The 19,088-nt window shown below is 28.6% G+C and overlaps 1 protein-coding gene across 2 annotated transcripts in view; it reads right to left on the bottom strand.

Annotated features, from left to right (window-relative positions):
• Positions 1-19,088, bottom strand: part of LOC119677515 — a gene marked incomplete at its 3' end in the record, with an annotated part of 83,641 nt that overhangs the window by 11,331 nt on the left and 53,222 nt on the right. For both annotated transcript variants that reach the window (XM_038088892.1, XM_038088893.1), the window contains 7 exon segments: positions 661-791; positions 6,484-6,628; positions 8,095-8,246; positions 11,644-11,847; positions 13,345-13,458; positions 15,424-15,629; positions 16,870-17,002. In XM_038088892.1, coding sequence (XP_037944820.1) covers positions 661-791; positions 6,484-6,628; positions 8,095-8,246; positions 11,644-11,847; positions 13,345-13,458; positions 15,424-15,629; positions 16,870-17,002 — 1,085 coding nt within the window.

Raw genomic sequence — 19,088 nt, 5'->3', positions numbered from 1 at the left:
AAAAATAAAGACTTTCAAGGAGTAAAAAAAATTTCTATTTTCTAAATCGTGCAGTTTATTTTATTAGTGGTTGGCCAGCGGCGTATGTAAAAATAAAAACTGCAAAAATGGGGAAAAATTGGGAAAAATTCATAATAAGAAATTTTATGCCCTCAGCATATTTTGGCATATGTACGTGTTATGTGCGTAAACTTGTGGGTAAAAGGTACTTGACTATGAATGAATTCGATGTATATTATGACTTATCCTTGTTGATTTGCAACTGCTTAAGGCTAATTTATATGTAAATAACAAATTTCAATTTACTATATTAAAGCGGTATTCGACATTCTTTCACTTAACCAAAATAGAAAGGCGAAATACTACATAGCATATATAACATAGATGCGTAAAGGGGGAAGATTGCAAGACCATTCTTAAGAAAAAATATGTATTAACGAGAAAAATGTTGTATCTACTGATGTACATAAAATTCTTATTCTAATTTTCATGGTTTCATATTAACTGAGAAGTGTGTTTCCATATATAATACCTGTAGAAAATTAAGTAAAACTTACTTTAGAAAGTGAAAGAGAAATTAAAATTAAATTTAAACAGTCTTTATGTATATAATGTATAATTTGTGTCTAATATATAAAATAAAAACTAAGATTAACTTACATTATGCCGCCAACTGACTTTATATATCCAAGGATTTGACTTGATGTTGCATTCGAAGAAGACGTCAATGCCTTCTCGAAGTGATGAGTTCATAGAGTTGGTGCCCAATTCCAAACTCACAACCGGAATATCTGCAGATGTAGAAAAAATGCATATTAAATTATTTAAAGTTAAAGAATTAATAATTAATTATATCAAACTTTATGTTATTTTTTAAATAATTGTTAAAAAAAATATAAAAAAAATTTGTGTGTATATTCAGTAGATGGCATTAAAAATAGAATTCTAAAAATATTTTAAACTTATATCTTAACCCAAAAATATTCTTCTTTACACATTTTTTTCTTGTAAAATTACTTAATTTATATAAAAGTTGTAAGAAAGTACAGTTTCTTCTCTTTTTCTGGTTCGGTTTATAAAAATGATAAAAATATTATTAAAATTAGTCCTTATGAAGTTTGACATTTAAATTTGGTTTGAGTTCTAAGGTTAATTTTCAGGTGTCCTTCTTATCTACTGTTTAAGCGAATGCAGATATACATTAAGATATGTATGTGCATGCAACCCTTATCATCATTTGACATTTTCAGCAAAGGACAAAAACATTAGGCATTCTAATTTTCTCTATATTATATTGACTTAGTAATTTGACAGGATTTACTGGAAGAGGTGCAAAGTGCAGTAATTATTTTTAAAAATTTTGCTAACTTAAAAGTTGAAAACGTTTTGGTTTATTCTATAAATATTTTTAAATTCATTGATTTTTTTTTTGAAAAATTTATGATTTCCTTATTATAATTAATCCTCTTACTTAAAGAAAGGAAGCTTACCGAAATTAAATAAAGCACATTAAAATACACACTCTTATATAAGAATTATTTAAAAAAAAATAAGATGTAAAACTCAGTTTTTATTTTTTATCTACTGAGCAATTTTAATTTTAAAATAGACTTTGCGGTTTCTTAATACTCAAAGAAATTAATATAATAATCAAAGCAGGGAATAATTGTGTTTGGACTATCGGAATCAAATTTCGTTTTCATAAAACTATACTCAAGTAGAGATTTTGAACAGAACAAATTTTATTTTTGCTCTAATAAAGGGCCTTGATATTGATGCAATATAAAAAGATATTGCTTTGGGCTATTTTTAAATTTCAGATTCCGTTATGTTATAAGTATCTATTTATGATATTACTAAGTAGTAGTTTAGTAAGCAATGTTGATAAGTGGTATTATTTTCGCTAAATTTAGTAGTAGAGCATATAGTTCGCACGCTATATATTGTTTATCGAGTCAAGCCTTTTAAAGTATTGGTTCGCTGTCAGTAATGAATTTCATGTGGATAAGTATGTTTATCTAAGTCACACTCACTATTAAATACATCAAATACTATAAGCTGCTTCAAATGATGTAAGTATCTCAAACTGTATACATATAATATAAAAATTGCAATTAAAAGTGCGATAAAACATTAATTATATGTATATAACTGCAATTAAAGCACATTTTTCAATAAACTTATTTTAAATGCTTATGCTAAGAACAATAATAAATCTAAGATCACTTAGATTTAAGTCTAAAGCACTTTGTTAATCTACAGGAATACCGATGAATAAGAAACGGGCATGGATATATATATTCCAGACATGTAGATTAAAAATTATATGAAAGATGAAACTATACAAAAATTTATATACATTTTAAAGAATTTATATAAACATTGCAATAAACAATATGAGAATTATAAATAAACATATGTATATAACTATAAACAATTTTTGTATTAAATTTAATTTATAATGATATAAGAAACTACGAAAACAGTTCATGATTATGGAACCAAAAATAATAAAAGTTCAAGGTATGCCTATATATATATATATATATCAAAGATACTAATTGTAACTATATTATAGTTTTCTAAAAGCCACAAAACTCAGTTACGGATAACTTTAAAAATTTGTTAAATTCTGTATACTTCTCCAAAATGTAAATACATCTCAAAACATCCATTTAAATATGCAACATTAACAATACAAAAAAAAAAAAATACATACATATATATGTCTTTACAATTATAATTGTATCACTTTCCCTAATAATTATGGTAGAACAATAATAATAGTAATGTCTTTACAAATTGAAATTATTTTATTGTACTGGTTATACTGCTTGTATCATGGGTAAGAAGATCAAGGTCCATATATTTCAAATACACTAATAATTATATTAAATTTTATTATTTGATATAGTTATCGTGAGACACTTAACATATGCGAAAATTGCAATTACCTAACAAAATGAGAATTATAAATATTCAAGTACAAATTAAATCAGTTTTTAAAATAATCTGATTTAAATACTGTTTAATTTTTTATATGGATAATTTAATAACAAAGAACAGTTTATGATAATAGCCATATATAAGAGTTCATTTAAGTTTAATAAAAATAATTATAATTAAAAATAAAAAATTAATATTTGTAATAGTTTTATTTATTTACTTGAAATTTAGTACATATACATTTTCTATGTAAAATATTCTATTCTGCATATTCTAGTTTAGTACATATTTAATTATTCTAAAAAAATAATTTTTAAAGAATATATAATGATTACAGAATTAGAAATAATTATAATTAAAAAAAATAATTTAATAATTTTTTAGAATTAATTTAACTGAAATTTAGTTTGCATACACAATATGTGAAATACATGTTAAATTATTTTTTAAAAATACGTCTAAAATAATTTAATTCTAAAAGAAATTTTTTGAGCAAAATGTGATGATTACTACCATAAATTAATAATAATTGGTATGAAATATAAAAAATTAGTATTTTTGGTAGAATATAGTTTAAAATTGTATTAAATTGAAATTTAGTGTGTATACGTAATGAGTAAATTGCAAATGATACTATTTTTTTTTTATTTAAAAACATATTTTTATTCTAAAATATTCAATTTTTCAATAAAATTAAATAAATCTGAAGCGAAAATAAAATTAAAATCATTTTTTGGCATAATGCGTGTATTTACTTTTTAATAACTATTCCATAATGTCATTATGGAAGTTTCAGTTTTTTAATAAAATTTTATGGCAAATATAAATCAAAAATAAAAATTTCCAATATACCTATATTTTAAAAATTCATTTTTTTTTAAATAACTTAATATTAGTACTTAAATATAAATAATTTTAATAATATATATTTAATGCATTATATTCAAGTCATCAAATTATTTTTAAAGGACAAAAAATTTCAAGGCTCTATCATTATCAGAGCCTCATATATAGCATAGGCATTTAAAAACCATTCCGATTGTAATAGACCAATATATACAAAACAAAACTATTTTAGTGTACTGGTTATATTGTCAGTGGCTGATAATGATGGTAATGGTTAAATATGTTTAACACACAAAGTCTATATTATATTAAAATTATAGGATTTCATATTTTTAACTTATAGAACAGCACATATATATTAGAATTGCATTAAACCAAGTGAGCATTATAAATATATATCTGTATATAATTCTAATGAGTTACTTTTGGCATAAAATTTAATTAAAATGCTGTTGATATTTTGCCTAATTTTGAATGGAAAGACAATAAAATCAAATTTAATTTATTTCTCAATTTTTATTTTTAATATTTATTAATTATATTATATAGCTATATAAATGGTGCATATACGTACATATATGTAAATGTTTATATACACATACGTAAATGTTTATGTTTTATGATTTCATGAATCGGATAAATAATGGAATACAGCGCCTTTAATTTTTTTTAACTTTATTTTATATAGTTGATTTCAATATTTTACAGATCCTTAACTCTCTATAGACCTGAATTTAATTCAAAATTTTAAGTTTGTTTTTGTTTTGTATAAAATAGTAAAATTTCAAAAAAAAATAAAAAAAAGTACTGTAATATATTAAAAACATATAAAAGTATATGCATTATTAAAAATGCATTAAAATATTGGCAAAATATTATTAACGAAGATTTTTAAATTAATTTATATGAAATCTATTATTTTTGATATAGTAATTTAATTTAATATTTATATTGTATTGAGTTTATAAGTTATAATATTTATTTCATATTTATAAAAACAAGTTATTAGATTAATCTAAACTACCGGCAGACGGCTAAAATGCCATAACTGTAAGTTTATATAGATAATATAATTGTTTTTAATATCTATGTAATACAACAAATTTAAAATGAAGTAAATAAAGCTAATACTACTACTACTATAAAAAACATATATAATGGTATGTATATGTAAATAAAAAAAAGCGGTAATTGTGCCTTTTTCCAGAAGGTACAAAGTAAATATTGGGTCCCTATCTATTAAGGATACGGCTATCGAATGCTCCGATGAAGTCAAATATTTGGGGGTCACCCTAGATAAGCGTCTTAACTGGAACACTCACCTGAATAATATAATTGGCAAAGCCACCCGGGTCATGTGGACATGTAGGACCTCATATGGTAGAACCTGGGGCATAAGTCCTAGAATTATATCATGGTTATACCGCACAATGGTCAGACCCATTGTAACCCATTGTATATGGCCCACTGTCTTCCAAGCAGAGGTTCACGCCATCGAGGTCTGCGCTCGTATCAACATTAACAAAGGGTTGAAAGGCGCCCGAATCTATATTTATTCAGATAGTCAAGCAGCAATTAAAGCGTTATGCTCCTGGAAGTTTTTCTCAAAGCTTCTAGCAGACTGCTATGACACACTGCAGCAGTTGGCAAGCAATAATAAAGTGACACTGTGCTGGGTGCCTGGTCACACAGGAATCCATGGCAATGAGTCTGCCGATAGTCTTGCACGGGCAGGATCCGCCACTCTAATATGTGGCCCAGAACCTTTCTGTGGATTAAGTTGGTCTACAACTAGGTCTCTAATCAATGATTGGATTTCAACCGAGAGAAGTCGCTACTGGCGCGACAGTCGAGGTAACCGTCAGGCTAAAGAGCTGGTTCTCCCTTATAGCTACAATAAGATATCCACTTTCAGCAGAACAGAGTTGAGGATGCTAGTGGGATATCTAACGGGTCACCATGGGCTACGTTACCATCTCAACAAAATGGGCCTATCTGAAGAGATAGATTGTAGACTCTGCTTAGAGGCAGAGGAGACAACCAGCCACATCTTATGTGACTGCCCAGCTCTGATCTGGGTCAGAAGGAGATCACTGGGTCGGGAATTGCTTTCACCTTCCGACATTAGGAAGTCCTCAACAACCGACATTTTGACCTTCATTCGAAAGGCGGAATGTCTATTGTTCAGTTAGGGTCTGTTGTAGCACAAAAGATCAATCATGGTCGCAGTGCTCTGCTCAAATGGGAGCTAGTACCCTGTTATTTCTATTCTATTCATATGTAAATAAATAAATATGTAAATAAAAATTTCATGAGTAATTTTAAAAACTTGTTATTTTTTTAACATAAATTAGGGATATTTTTCATATCTCTATAATCCTATATATAGTATAAAATTTTTAAAGTAGTAAATAGTAAGTCTCATGAAAAGTATAAAAATATTTCATGAAAAATTTTTAAAACTTGTTTTTATTTTATTATAAATTAAGGATAATTTCATTAATACTATATATAATATTAGAATATTTTTATAATTTGGTTCTGTTTTTTTATAGAATAGTAAGTTTCATAAAAAATATAAAAAATGCTGTGATATATAAAAAACAAAATATTATTCCATAGCATAGTGTATGTAAAAAAATATTTCTTGAGATATTTCAAAAAAATTATTTTTATTTTAACATAACTTACGATAAATATCCAATTTCCAACCATCTTCCTTGCCAGATTCAGGTATCATGCTCTGTTCCGCACGACATGAAAGAAATTTTCCGCGATCATCGATGGTGGGTGTAAAAGTCAATATTGACGTTGTCATATTTCCATCCGGATTTGCCTGATACAAGGAAAAAGCAGTCGAGTTAAGAAAGTTTGAACAAACGCAAGAAAAAATTAAATAAAGTAACGTAGCAAAGCATTCAAGTGCAGTGCAAAAATATGCAATAAATTTTCAAAGAATTTTCTTTAGTCAAAATACGGAAAGAGAATGTAGGGAAAAATTTAAAAAGAAAATCAAAAATCAAAAATTTAAAAGTGAAAAGTTAAAAGTAAAATGTGACACTACCAAGGAAAATGACACGTAAAATATGCAATGAAAATTTAAAGAGCAAACATTGACGGAGTAAAAATTAAATAAAAAATTGGTAAATAAATTGCAAGGCTAAATGCAGCTGCGGTTTTCACTCGAATCGTGCATTTCATTACAATTTTCTGCTGAGACGGACGTTTTTCTCTATAATTTATTTTATTTTTATGTAAGCGATTAATTAACTTCAATACTTGTTGTTGTTTTGTTTAATTAAGTAAATGCAATATTTATTGATTAAATTTTAAATGAAGCAATTTAATGCATAAGTGTATATAATGCATAATAAGTGTATATAATTAAATGAATGTTTCTTAATTAAAATTATAATTTCAAAAGGGTTTTTAACAAATTATTTCTTTAAAAATTGAAATTAATTATAAAGTATGTTTTCTAACAATATAGCATAAAAGCTAGATATAATTTTTTATTCCAAGATTAAATACTAATGAAGATTAAATACTAAAAAAAATCTAAATAAAAATCTCTTTAATATTTAGATATATTGTATCTAAATATGACTTATATTAACTGCTTAAGTCATACACCTTTGCCTAGTCAATTAAATACTCTTTAAATTTATGCCTAATATATTTCTATACTTAAATCTTTTCGAATAGGCTACTCGGGGTGGTATGCAGATCTGAGGTCAATTATTGCTTAGTCTGATGAAGTGATAAACAATAATCCAGTCAAGGCGTAAAGAGGGGTTTTGAAAATACCTCGAGTTAAGAAAGAGTAAAAGCGCTTAAGTGAACTGGCTCAAATAGCTTCAACATAATAATTAATATTAATGAATAATATTTGTTGGTGATTCAGAATTAAATTTTATAAAAAGGAACGAAAATTTATTAAAAAATATATGTATTAAAAAGACAAATTTTGAATCACTAATAGATTTAGAACCCATTTAAGTATACAGAATTATGAATTACTTCATGAGGCTAAAACAATTTTTTTGAATAAACAATTTTAAAGATATAGTGTATCTTTTAGTTCAATTATTTTTTAAAATATTATTTAAAATATTTTTTTTAAAATATTTTGCTTAGTATCTAAGCCATAAATATTCGTTAAAAGCTCCTCCATCGCAAAAAAAAATTACCATTTCTTTCAAATGATTTTTTTCATTTCTTCTGCTAATGAATCTACATTTTCTTTTATACCACTTCATTAGAAAACACTCCATATATTATTCATTCTACCAAAATACTTACAATTTCATGCGTATTCTTCATTGCCGTACTGCCTTTCCACCAAGTGATTGTGGGAGCTGGACGTGAACCAATGACAACACAGCTCAACTGATATGAGTTATCCGCTGATAAAGGATGATTTTCACCTTTAAGTCTAACAATAAGTGGACGCACTTTATAAAAGTAAAAAATAAAAAAAAGAAGTAATTAGAAAATTAAATTTAATTTATGCTTTCATAAAATTTATATATTTATAGTTGTGTAATATGGAACTATGCTCCACTATTAGATCTTTTCTAGTACAACTCTATCTTATCAAACAGAAAGTATTCCATCCTACGAATAAAACTAGGAACACCTCTCTTTTAGAATTTTTTGATATCAGATGGAGACAGAATATCACAACCTAAAATTTTATTAATGCTTTAGAATCAATCGAGCAATTAGGATTATATATATAAATAGATAAAGATATCTGTGAATTATTGATACTAGGCTCTTATTTTAAGTGAAACACTCTGACAAGCAAAACTGTTCTACTACACAGTTCTAAATCAGAAAAGAACATCGTTTCATTTTCAGAAGTTCTTTATATTAGATGGATACATAAATTTCTTGTTTCTCCCAATATAAGTAAGTAGATGATTGTGACCATTGCAACTTTTCCACTACAACTACTTCTAAGTAAACAGAAAGGACAGAAAGAAACCACGTTTATTGATATACGTAGAAACTATTTTTTTAATAGAGAGATATTTTTAATAGTAGTGAATTACAACAACATAATATTTAATTATTTTTTATTGCATTGAATTTTATGCGTGACTATACAGTTGTTTCGAATATAGCCAAATACCCATCATCAGTGGTATTGGAATTATTTATTATATTTAATTATTCGCTTACCTAAGTATTTTACCTTGCAAAAGAAGTCAAGAATATTTGTTTTCAAAAGTTATTGACATTAGATGGATACAGCAGTTCTCTACCTCTTTTATTTTAAATGTAGTCATACCGACCATTACAACTTTGCAACTACAATTGCCCCTTTATAAAAAGAATAAATTTCGTCTCACATATGTTATGGTGGTAAAAGTTAAATTTTTGGGACGTTCCTGATAGCAGTTGAAGATAAACGTTCTCAACACAAAATCTTGCTTGTAGTCTAGACCAAAGCTGAGCAATTCTCCCTTCTAATCATGATTAGCTTTTCAGAAGTTCTTTATATTAGGTGGAGATAGAAGTTCCCACTACAAAGTTTTTCTCTTAGTCTAGACCTAAACTGTGCAATTTTGTCTTCTAATTAAAATCAACTTTTCAGAAGTACTTGATATTAGTTGGAGATAGAAGTTCCCACCACAAAGTTATCTTTTAGTCTAGAGTTAAATTGTGCAATTTTGTTTTCTAATTAAGATCAGCTTTTCAGAAGTTCTTGATATTAGTTGGAGATAGAAGTTCTCACCATAAAGTTTCCCTTTTAGTCTAGAGCTAACCTGTGCAATTTTGTCGTCTAATCAAGATCAGCTTTTCAGAAGTTCTTTATTTTAATAGGAGAAAGAAGTTCGCACCACAATATATTCCTCTTAGTCTAAAGCAAATCTGAGGAAATATCTCTTCTAAACAATATTTCATTAAGCTCAACACTATAATGACTAATTTTTGAATGATTGAATAATCTAACGAATGAAAACTAGAATGTTTTAAGCTTTAAAGTACCTGGTATAAGGTGAAAACTGGAGTTCCCGACCCAGTCAAAATTGTTCCCCTACCCAGTGCAAAATCAGGAAATGTTCACTTTTAATTAAAATTAAAATAAAACTAACAAATCTAATCTTATGTGGTGAGTAAAAGCGAAAAATTAATTTCACACTTGAAAAGTTTTTAAATAATTTTAGTTAATTTATTTGAATTAAGATTTTAATGCTAGGAAACGTTACCAACAAATGTGTGTGGCCGTAATATGAAGTTTTTAATCTTTCAACACTAAAATGAAAACAAGAAGGACAAGAGTGCACTTCAAAGAAAACTTTTGCCTAGATTTGGTTTAAAATATGATAGAAACTCGACGTATAATAAGTTTAGAAGAGGGTAAGTAGAAAGCGAATTTATATTTACTAAACTTAAAGATTGTTTCATTTTCTATTTGATTTTTTTTAAAGTTTTCTTTTTTCTTACAAAGCTTTTTTGTAACCATAAGGAATCGTAATTTGGCACGTACAATTAAGTTTAATTGCAACGCGTTCGTCGTTGTTGCGGTACAAATTTTTGAAGTTGGGTTGACTGGATGAAATAACAACACGATTTCATGAGTGCCTCAAGGAAAAACCACTTTTAATCTAGAAATGACGTTCCAAAGTAGCATGCAAATAACAATGGTTAACGCTACAATTATGGCATTAAGTGGTGTGGTGTGCAGGCTGCTCAGGATGGGGAGTTGCACGGCAGTTATAAGAAGTCAAAGTTTAAATGAAGTGTTGACATTATTTATATTCGTATAAAATTTCTAAAAAAATATATATTTTTTCTTGTATTTAACTTTTTTTTTCTAGGCTATGTTTTTACTCAGAGCGTACATGCTTTTCTTCAGGTATTATTTGGAGTACATGCAGGTGAATACCTAATGTGAGTTGTTCAGCTAAATATAATGATGATACCATCGAGTAAGAGGTTTTCTATACGGAATAAAATAATTAAGGCACAGACTTGCACTTTAAGTTGCACCACAAAAGTAATGTTTATATCGAAAGGATGAGATTCTTTAGAATTTTATTAGATTAAAGATAATGTGTTTATCAAAATAGCACCACTGGGAATATAATTGTATGCCATTATTGTTTAAGTAAGATTTATGATAATATTTATTACGAATAATTAAATACAATAATTATTTCCAAGACCAAGACCAAGATGGGTATTTCGCAATACTCGAAACAGCTGTATTTGTAGCCAAAATTCAACAAATTAAAATAATATTAAAAAGAATTTTTGTTGTTGTAGTTTACTGCTTTTCGAAAACGTCTTTATAAAATTGTTTCAGCAAAAAATATAATAATTGTATGCCGTAATTATTTATATTTGACTTTTGGTATAAGTTGGCCCTACTGAAACGCTTTACAATATTTGAACAGTTTTTAAGCAATTAGAAATTAGCCGTTCAAAATTCTGTATTTTCTGAAACCTTAGAATAGATCCGGTCAAAAAATACGTAAGTGACAGAGCTCTGAAGCTATATGTGAAAATCGACAGGCTGGCCTACTTAGCACTATCTAATCTCAGAGTAATCACTTAGCGCACGGGGCGGTACGCAGATCTTTGATCAATCATTGAATAAACACGAAGATTATGAGGAATAGTCAAATTAGTCAGTGAGATGGGTGGGAGTCTGCAGAAACCCCTCCGCCATCATAGAGTAAAGTGCCATAGAGTTACATTATAGATTCCTGAGTAAAAGATTTTAATTTAATAAATATTATATTTAAACATATTCTTGAAATAAGAAACTTTTATAAACCTTTCATATCTTTTTGTAAGACTTATTAGAAAACGGGAAAAGTATATGTATGTACTTACAGTTCATGTCGAGTGTGACTGTGCTAGAAATTGGCGTTGTCAGATTGTTGTTGTCCGCTTGGCACGTTAGTTGCATGTGCAGATTCTTCCGTTGTAGCTTACCGAGCGACAAAATATTCCCCACACGACGTTCTGACAATGCGTGTGATTTGCTGTCGAGCAAAGTGTTCTCATGCCACCAGGTAACTTGAGGTTGTGGACGTCCTGTTTTGATAGAGAAGAGCAAAAAGGAAAAAGAAAAAAAAAACAACAAAATAAGTAAATAGAAAAGATGAAAAAAAAATTTCAAAAAAGTAAACGAAATAAGAAGATAAATACAAAGGAAAATCAAGAGGTATTTCTTGAAAAGCTTCCATAAAATTGCTGAATGTGATGTGTTTCTTGTTATGGTTTGGAAAACTGTCATTTCATTGCCACTTCCAACCAAATGACATGAGTGTTTGGTTGATGTTATTAATATTGTTGTTTCCATTCTAGTTGTTAGATTTTTGACATTCTCAAGTGTTGTCAGAGTAATTGTACAGGAATCAGCAACAATAAGTTAGAAGCAAATATTGAGATACTCGTCAAATAAGCAAACGAAGTAAAATATAAGCACAACAGACAATGGTACTTGCTGATACAATACTAAGTGCATTGAGCAGATATTCTTGGAAAGATGACAAAACTATCAACAAAAATGTTGTTTAGATATCATAAAAGCTATTATTCCTCACCGAAGTGGTTATTAATGACGAATGAGCACAAATAAGTGCATACAAAGTAAATTATTATTGTATATTACACTTACACTTTTACTTTGATGAATACTTTGATGACTTTAAGTTTTCTTATATTTTTATAATATTTTCTATATTTTTTTTCCCCCTTAAAGGAATTCATACGAAAAATATGTGCAAATAATTTATGCAATTTTTCTTCAGTTGTTATTAATTGCCGAGAGCAACGTTAATAAGCAGGCTCACATGCGTAATAAAAATGACGTAAAAGTCATGTCAAGTTGCCGCACTTATGTGTGAGCCCAACTGTGAACCTTTAAGAATATATTTGTCTTCAAAGTAAATAATTGTAAGCATATATCCTTTCAAGCTTACATGCACATCCAAGCTTGCAGGTTTGTGCGAATGTGTTAAGTACTGTACGTAGTACGTATAACGAATAACGAATAACATCCCTGCCATACGCAACTGATAAAATATATCTTTTCATTTTGTTACTCAAGACAATTGAATGAAATGTGGAATGAAATGTGGTTCATCATCACGAACGAAAACAACAAAAGCAAAAACAAAAACAAATACAACAATATAGCATGATATACAAAATATTATTTACAGTACCAAGGTTAGCAAGCATTGGGAATTGTGCAGTTATTATCCTAGACACATTACGTATGAGTCTCATTTAAGGCTCATTTAAATCAAATATGAAAAAAGTTGAATTCGCATGTGTGCAGATATTTATATAAGTAGTAAGTATTGTAGTTGTTGTTGTTGTTGTTGCTGCTAAAACTGTTGCTGCAACATTAAATTGTAAGACGAGTAATAATTTTCAATTTCGAAAGCGGCTTAATGACGTTTAAATTACAAGTTTAATTGCATGAATATAGTAATGAGATGAAATGCATAATTTTAATGAATTTAATGAAGCTCACAGTATTTGTTTTTGTAAACTGCTTAGATGTGGGTGTAATCTACTTACCTCCAACAGCCACACAAGTGATATTTATTGTGGAATCTTCATTGTAGGGCCCAAGTTTATAGTCCTTTATGGTAGCTCCTTTACTGTCAAGTATTATAATAGATTCAGGTGGTACTGAAAGTAAAGAAAATAGTTTATACTTAAAGTATAGTTATGAATAAGGATTTTAAATTTTAATTAACAAAAACCCTCAGAAAAACAAAAATAATTAACAAAAGAGATCCGTGCATAGTTAAATTAGAGTAAATTGCTTTTAAAATATGAGTTTTTATGACTACGAATTTATAATAAATTTTTATTAAATTACAACAATATTGCATTAATTAATTGAATTTTATTGTTGTAATTTAATACTATTCGAATTACCTTACTATTGAAAACAACAGTTTATATTAAGAATTTAGTTTTTTTCATCAAAACGGACGTTAAAATTCAAGTTCATTAATTTTTATTTCATTTTTAGAATTCAAAATACATAACCATAATTAATTATGGTTATGTATGCTGGTTCATGCTTTCGTTGGAATATAATACACCAAATAAAAATTAATAAAATTTCAAGTTTGAATATATAAGTCGAGTACAGTTTTGGGTTAGTTTGCTAATGAATACTGACTCTGAACTGCAAATTTGGCAGGGCAAGAGTTCAATCCTTGGTACTTGTAGCTTTGGGTCAGTTGGCTAATGAATGCTGCCTATGAGCTTTAAAATTTGGCAGGGCAAGAGTTCAATCCTTGGTACGTGCAGTTTAAAAAAATTTTTTACGAAGAATTAAGTACAAGAATGGCTTTGTAGCCAATACCAAGTGGTTATAGGGACAGGTGTCAAATTCTTAGGGTATCACAATGGACCTCATGGTCTAAGTGAGTCTTCGGACGGCCCCAGTAACCTAACCTAACCTAACCTAAGTACAAGAAATATTTTTAAAAAGACTACTGGTGATGAGTATTTGGCAATACTCGAAATAACTACATAATTAGCCAAAAATTCAATTAGTTAATAAGTATTAAAATTTTTTGTTGTTGTGATTCACTACTGCTCGAAATACTGCTGCATAAAAGTACTATTTTTTACTTATATTAAAAAAGATGGTCTTTTACATTAAAAGTGACTTAAAAAAATCAAATTTTAATTTAGTAGTTAAGTGTCGGAGGCAAGAACTACTTTCTTCAACATCTTACTAAGATCAATGCAATACGATCTGGTACAATAGGACTCTTCTGGCCGCAGTACCGGCTGTTGGGCGACTTTACGCTTAAACTTTTAATAATAAGATCAATGCAATTCTATTTAACGGAATGAAGCTACCCTTTAGTAGTAAGATATCTACCGGTTATCCCTAAGACAATACACGAGTCCTATGGTTTTTCTTGACTGCCACTATAAGCTTCATAGTATTATTAGCCTGTAGTCCATACATATGTGTTTATGATGGAGTCTTTGTGTTGTGGTCATTCCAATGAATAGTTAATGAATACAAAAACATAGGTCATTAAGTTCTAATTTAACTTTTAACTAAAAAGTATCTACTTGAAGAATGTAAATACTTTCTTGATATTATATGTAATATAATATCAATTTTAAATACTTTATGTTTTAATTGAATATATTTTTGGTTTAACTTTTGAGTTCCTTTTAAGTTTCAGTTGAATGACTTTTCCTTTTCAAATTCGTTTCTACATTTGAGGTAAATTATTTAGTATTCATTTCGATAGAAGCCTAAACATGGAATATATCATTCCATATCTCAAAAATGATTGACCCTCCTACCTTGTGTAGTACAGTTATTTGTAGCCTATTATATGTCCTTTTAATTAACACACCCACTATAATGAGGTCGTTTACTCCATCATCTATTACTTATTTAACGTGAGTTTTTGAGGTTATAGAATCTTTATTTATGTCTCATTTGTATGTAATGTATCATGTAACCACTTAAAAACGATAAATTTTTTAAAGAACTAAAAATGCGATAAAACCTTGAATGCAATATTTTTTGCTTCACAACACTTTTTGTTATTCGATATTCAATTAAATCAACATTTTTTCTATTGAGTAATGAATTTAGTTCACACTTACTTATGACGGTTAAGTTGACTTTAGAATTTCGCGTGGGACTCTTCTGAAAGTCAACACGACATCGATACTCGCCAGTGTCGTCCTGATGTGTATTCCTAATTGCAAGTGTGCCCGAACGTCCTTCAACGGCAAATGACAAACGGTCGCGATATGATGCGTCTGACCAATGTGTACCCTGGGAAAAGTTTGAGTCACGCGTATCGACACTAAAATTGAAAAGAGAATAAAAGAAAAAATTACAATTCGCATTAAAATTTTCCAAGTTAAAATCTTGAATTAAGACCCCGTCGAAATTGCAATGTAAGTTTCGTCACTGTGTCTTCACTGTGGCTGAAAGGCGTATAAGAAGTGGGGGACACTATATAATAATAAAGTTTTACTTAAATCAATTAAACGGAGGAATCCTAATTGAAATTCATCAACAGCTTGAGAGAATAGTTTGCAGCTCATTAAAGTATAAAAAAAGGAGGACTAATAATAAACTTTAGAGACAAAGTGGCAAATTGGATGAAAATGTAAGAAAACGCTAACAGTGACAACAACTGAAAAGTGGAAATAAAACTAAAGTAAAAAACAAAGGACAAAGGGAGTGAAAAAAGAAAAAGAAATATTAGAAAATGGCGTCAATTATAAAAGTTTAGTAATACTTAAGAGTGTACGAGGACTGGAATACGTCCAAAGAAACGTATTCGAGTGGACAACAAAAAAATATGTAAATAAAAAATTTGTTATAAATGCTGTTAAAAGCAATCAAAAAAATGAAAAAAAATGACAAATATGCAAAAATAAATTGAAGTAAAAATTTTACATTAAAAATGAATAAATTTTAGTTTTGTAATATTCAAAATTAAGTATGTTTTCGTGTCAGGCAAAAGTTGCTTGTTGTTTGCTTTTCGGATAAAGTTTCACAATTTTTGCATCATTTTAATTTATCATTGCGTTTTGGTCGGAGGAAATCTGACAACTCGGTTCTTATTTAAATTATTATGCTAATATTTTGCTGAGTGAAAACTGTAGCTCACACTAAATATGTTATGTGACATTAATTAGTTTTCTTTGGAAAGTTTTTGATTACTTTTTTGTTCGTTTTGTAAACAAAAATAGACAACATTTCCATTAAATGTTCACTTCACTCTTCTCTACAAAGTGCGGAAACTTAAGTGCTGCTAAGTATTGCAACTTTTGAGCTTAGCATTAATTAAGCGAAGTAAACAACAAAATTTTCTATTTTAACTGAAATGAAATTACTAAAAACTAAAACTGTGAATATTTTTAGAGTTCACGTATTAACAACAAACAACCAACAGGAAACAACCAACAAGAAACAACTAACAACTTTGTCATGTCTCATTTTTCAGTTCATTCTTAAGTGTTAAAGGATTTTAGATTTTATTTAGAAGAAAACTAATTATGAAAAAGTTCCCTAATATGATTTAATTGGCTTACCTATAAATTGGCGTCTTCAACCCAAATTTGTACCAAATCACCAGAGCAACTCGATCTTCAGCAATGGGAGGCGTCACATTACACGGCAGACGTCCTAATGTACCTTGTAGGGACTCTGCTAACACAGTAGGACCTAATAAACGAAAAAGTATAAATGTTAAAAAATTGATTAAAAAGTTTGCGCATTAAATTCGAGAAAAATTAAATTAAATGTTAATGAAAATTTAAGCACGGTTTTAGGCGCTCAAAAAAAAAATATATAACTTTATAACGCAAGTATAATGCAAACTGACGGATTAAGTTTCTGGGCTTTCTTTTTATTATAAAGGAAGCGCAAAAAAATGAAGTATGCAAATTAGAAACAATTTTTGACATAATTTGCATTTCTTCCATTTTTTTTTATTTTATTCCAAACAGTAAAATAACTGCTCTTGATTCTTCTTTAATTGTTATTTTGCTTTTGTTATGTTTCTTCTTATGTTCTTTATTTTTCATTTTTGCGAAGTAGTGCAAAGGCATACCTTTTAAGAATGTTCTTTTGATTTAATAGGACTTAAAAATACTTAAAATTTATAAAAAATTTTGCTAAAAGCATTATTCATTTTATAATCTTTTTCGGTTGAGAGCCATATTTATCAAAAATTAAGCAGTTCCATTTGTTGCGAATTTATTTTAAGGCTCTTAAACCCTATTTTGTTAAAAGAATTTATTCTTTACAGTTGTTGAGTAAAAAATTTACTCCGTTTTTAATTTTAAATAATTTAATTTTTAGCTTATAATTAAAAAAATTTTCTTAGAAAGCATAGTAACGTTCATAGCCATTGAATTCTGCACCCAAAACAACCTCGCTAAACTATTAAAAAGCGCCCATATTTACAATCTAAACAAAAATATTACAGAAATTAAGATTTTATAGATGTTTTCTTCCAAAATCTAACAGATTGCCATTGACATGCCACCGCAACTGGCAAGTAAGAACAGAATGATGCTTTGCAACGTGCTTAGGAACACAGAAATTAATGACAATATGTCCACAGATAATCATAATCAACTACTAAATTCTATGTACTGGAGCGCTATTGTGGAATAAGTTATGGGTTTGTTATTGGCTCCGTTCAACTAAAGTATCGAGGCCATCCTCATTAGAACTCAACTGAATATGCATTATCATCTTAATAAACAGGTTTGTCTGAGTAGACGGAATCTCGTCCCATATATTTACAGACACAATTACAGTATTGCTGAGGTTGAGGACAGTTTTTTTTCTAACAAGCATACATAAATTAAGTTATAAATTAAGCTAATTATGCAGTTATTCAGATGCTTCAGTTAGATTTCTACCAGTTGTTTTATATGCTATAACATCTGAGTTTGTTGCTATATTTGGTCAATCGATAGAAGTACATTCGCAGTAAATATCGTATATGGTATTGGGTTTAGCAGATTTTTTGCAAAAGTGCAACATGTTTAAAAGTTGAAAGTGTTGAGTTGAAACTTTACTCAATCTAGACCGGTATATCCGTAGTGAATATTTTAAAAAGTATCGAGGTCAGCACATTTTTTGAGAAATTTCAGGAATGCGGTAAAGTGCAATTTTTGCTGTCAGTTGGGTGCTACTGGTCAATCGATACAGGTAAATTCGCGATGAATATCATACAGAGTATTTAGCCCAGTTTATTCCTTGGAAAACTCATGGATCAATGTGCTAAAGCTGAAGCATTGGTCTAATGCTGTACTTAAATATATTGACAACAAGAATTGTTCTGATGTTGTTATTAAGCATATAAGAAGGCAAGCTTGAAGTGACTACATTTTAAAAGAATCTAATGATTCTTTAGGTTAGGTTAGGTTGAGCAGGCGTTTGCGACAATTATTAGCACTTCCATTCGGAGGTATTTATTGCACATTGTGATGCTCTCAAAGATTTTGCCGGGTGAGGCGAATTGCTAAATTTTGCTATCTTTTGTGTACTATCCTTGTTAAACCATTTGGTTTTCCAGATAAAGTTGAGGAGATTCGATAAGTTTGCTTTTGTTATCTCTTCCAGGCCAGTGAAAAAGCGATACCCAAGACATTGGAATTGCCGTGTCTGCAGTCCTGGACAGAGACACAGGAAGTGGTTAATGGATTCTACCTCCTCCTCATCTTACATATTATTACAAATGGATAGGTTTAGGCTACTAAATCTCTTAGGAAATTCACAGAGAATGTGTTCAGAA

Source organism: Teleopsis dalmanni, chromosome 2 (assembly GCF_002237135.1).
Source record: "Teleopsis dalmanni isolate 2A chromosome 2, ASM223713v2, whole genome shotgun sequence".
NCBI classification, from domain to species: Eukaryota; Metazoa; Arthropoda; class Insecta; order Diptera; family Diopsidae; genus Teleopsis; species Teleopsis dalmanni.
Note: the sequence above shows the minus strand (reverse complement) of the source record. Positions and strands in the feature narration are given on the sequence as shown.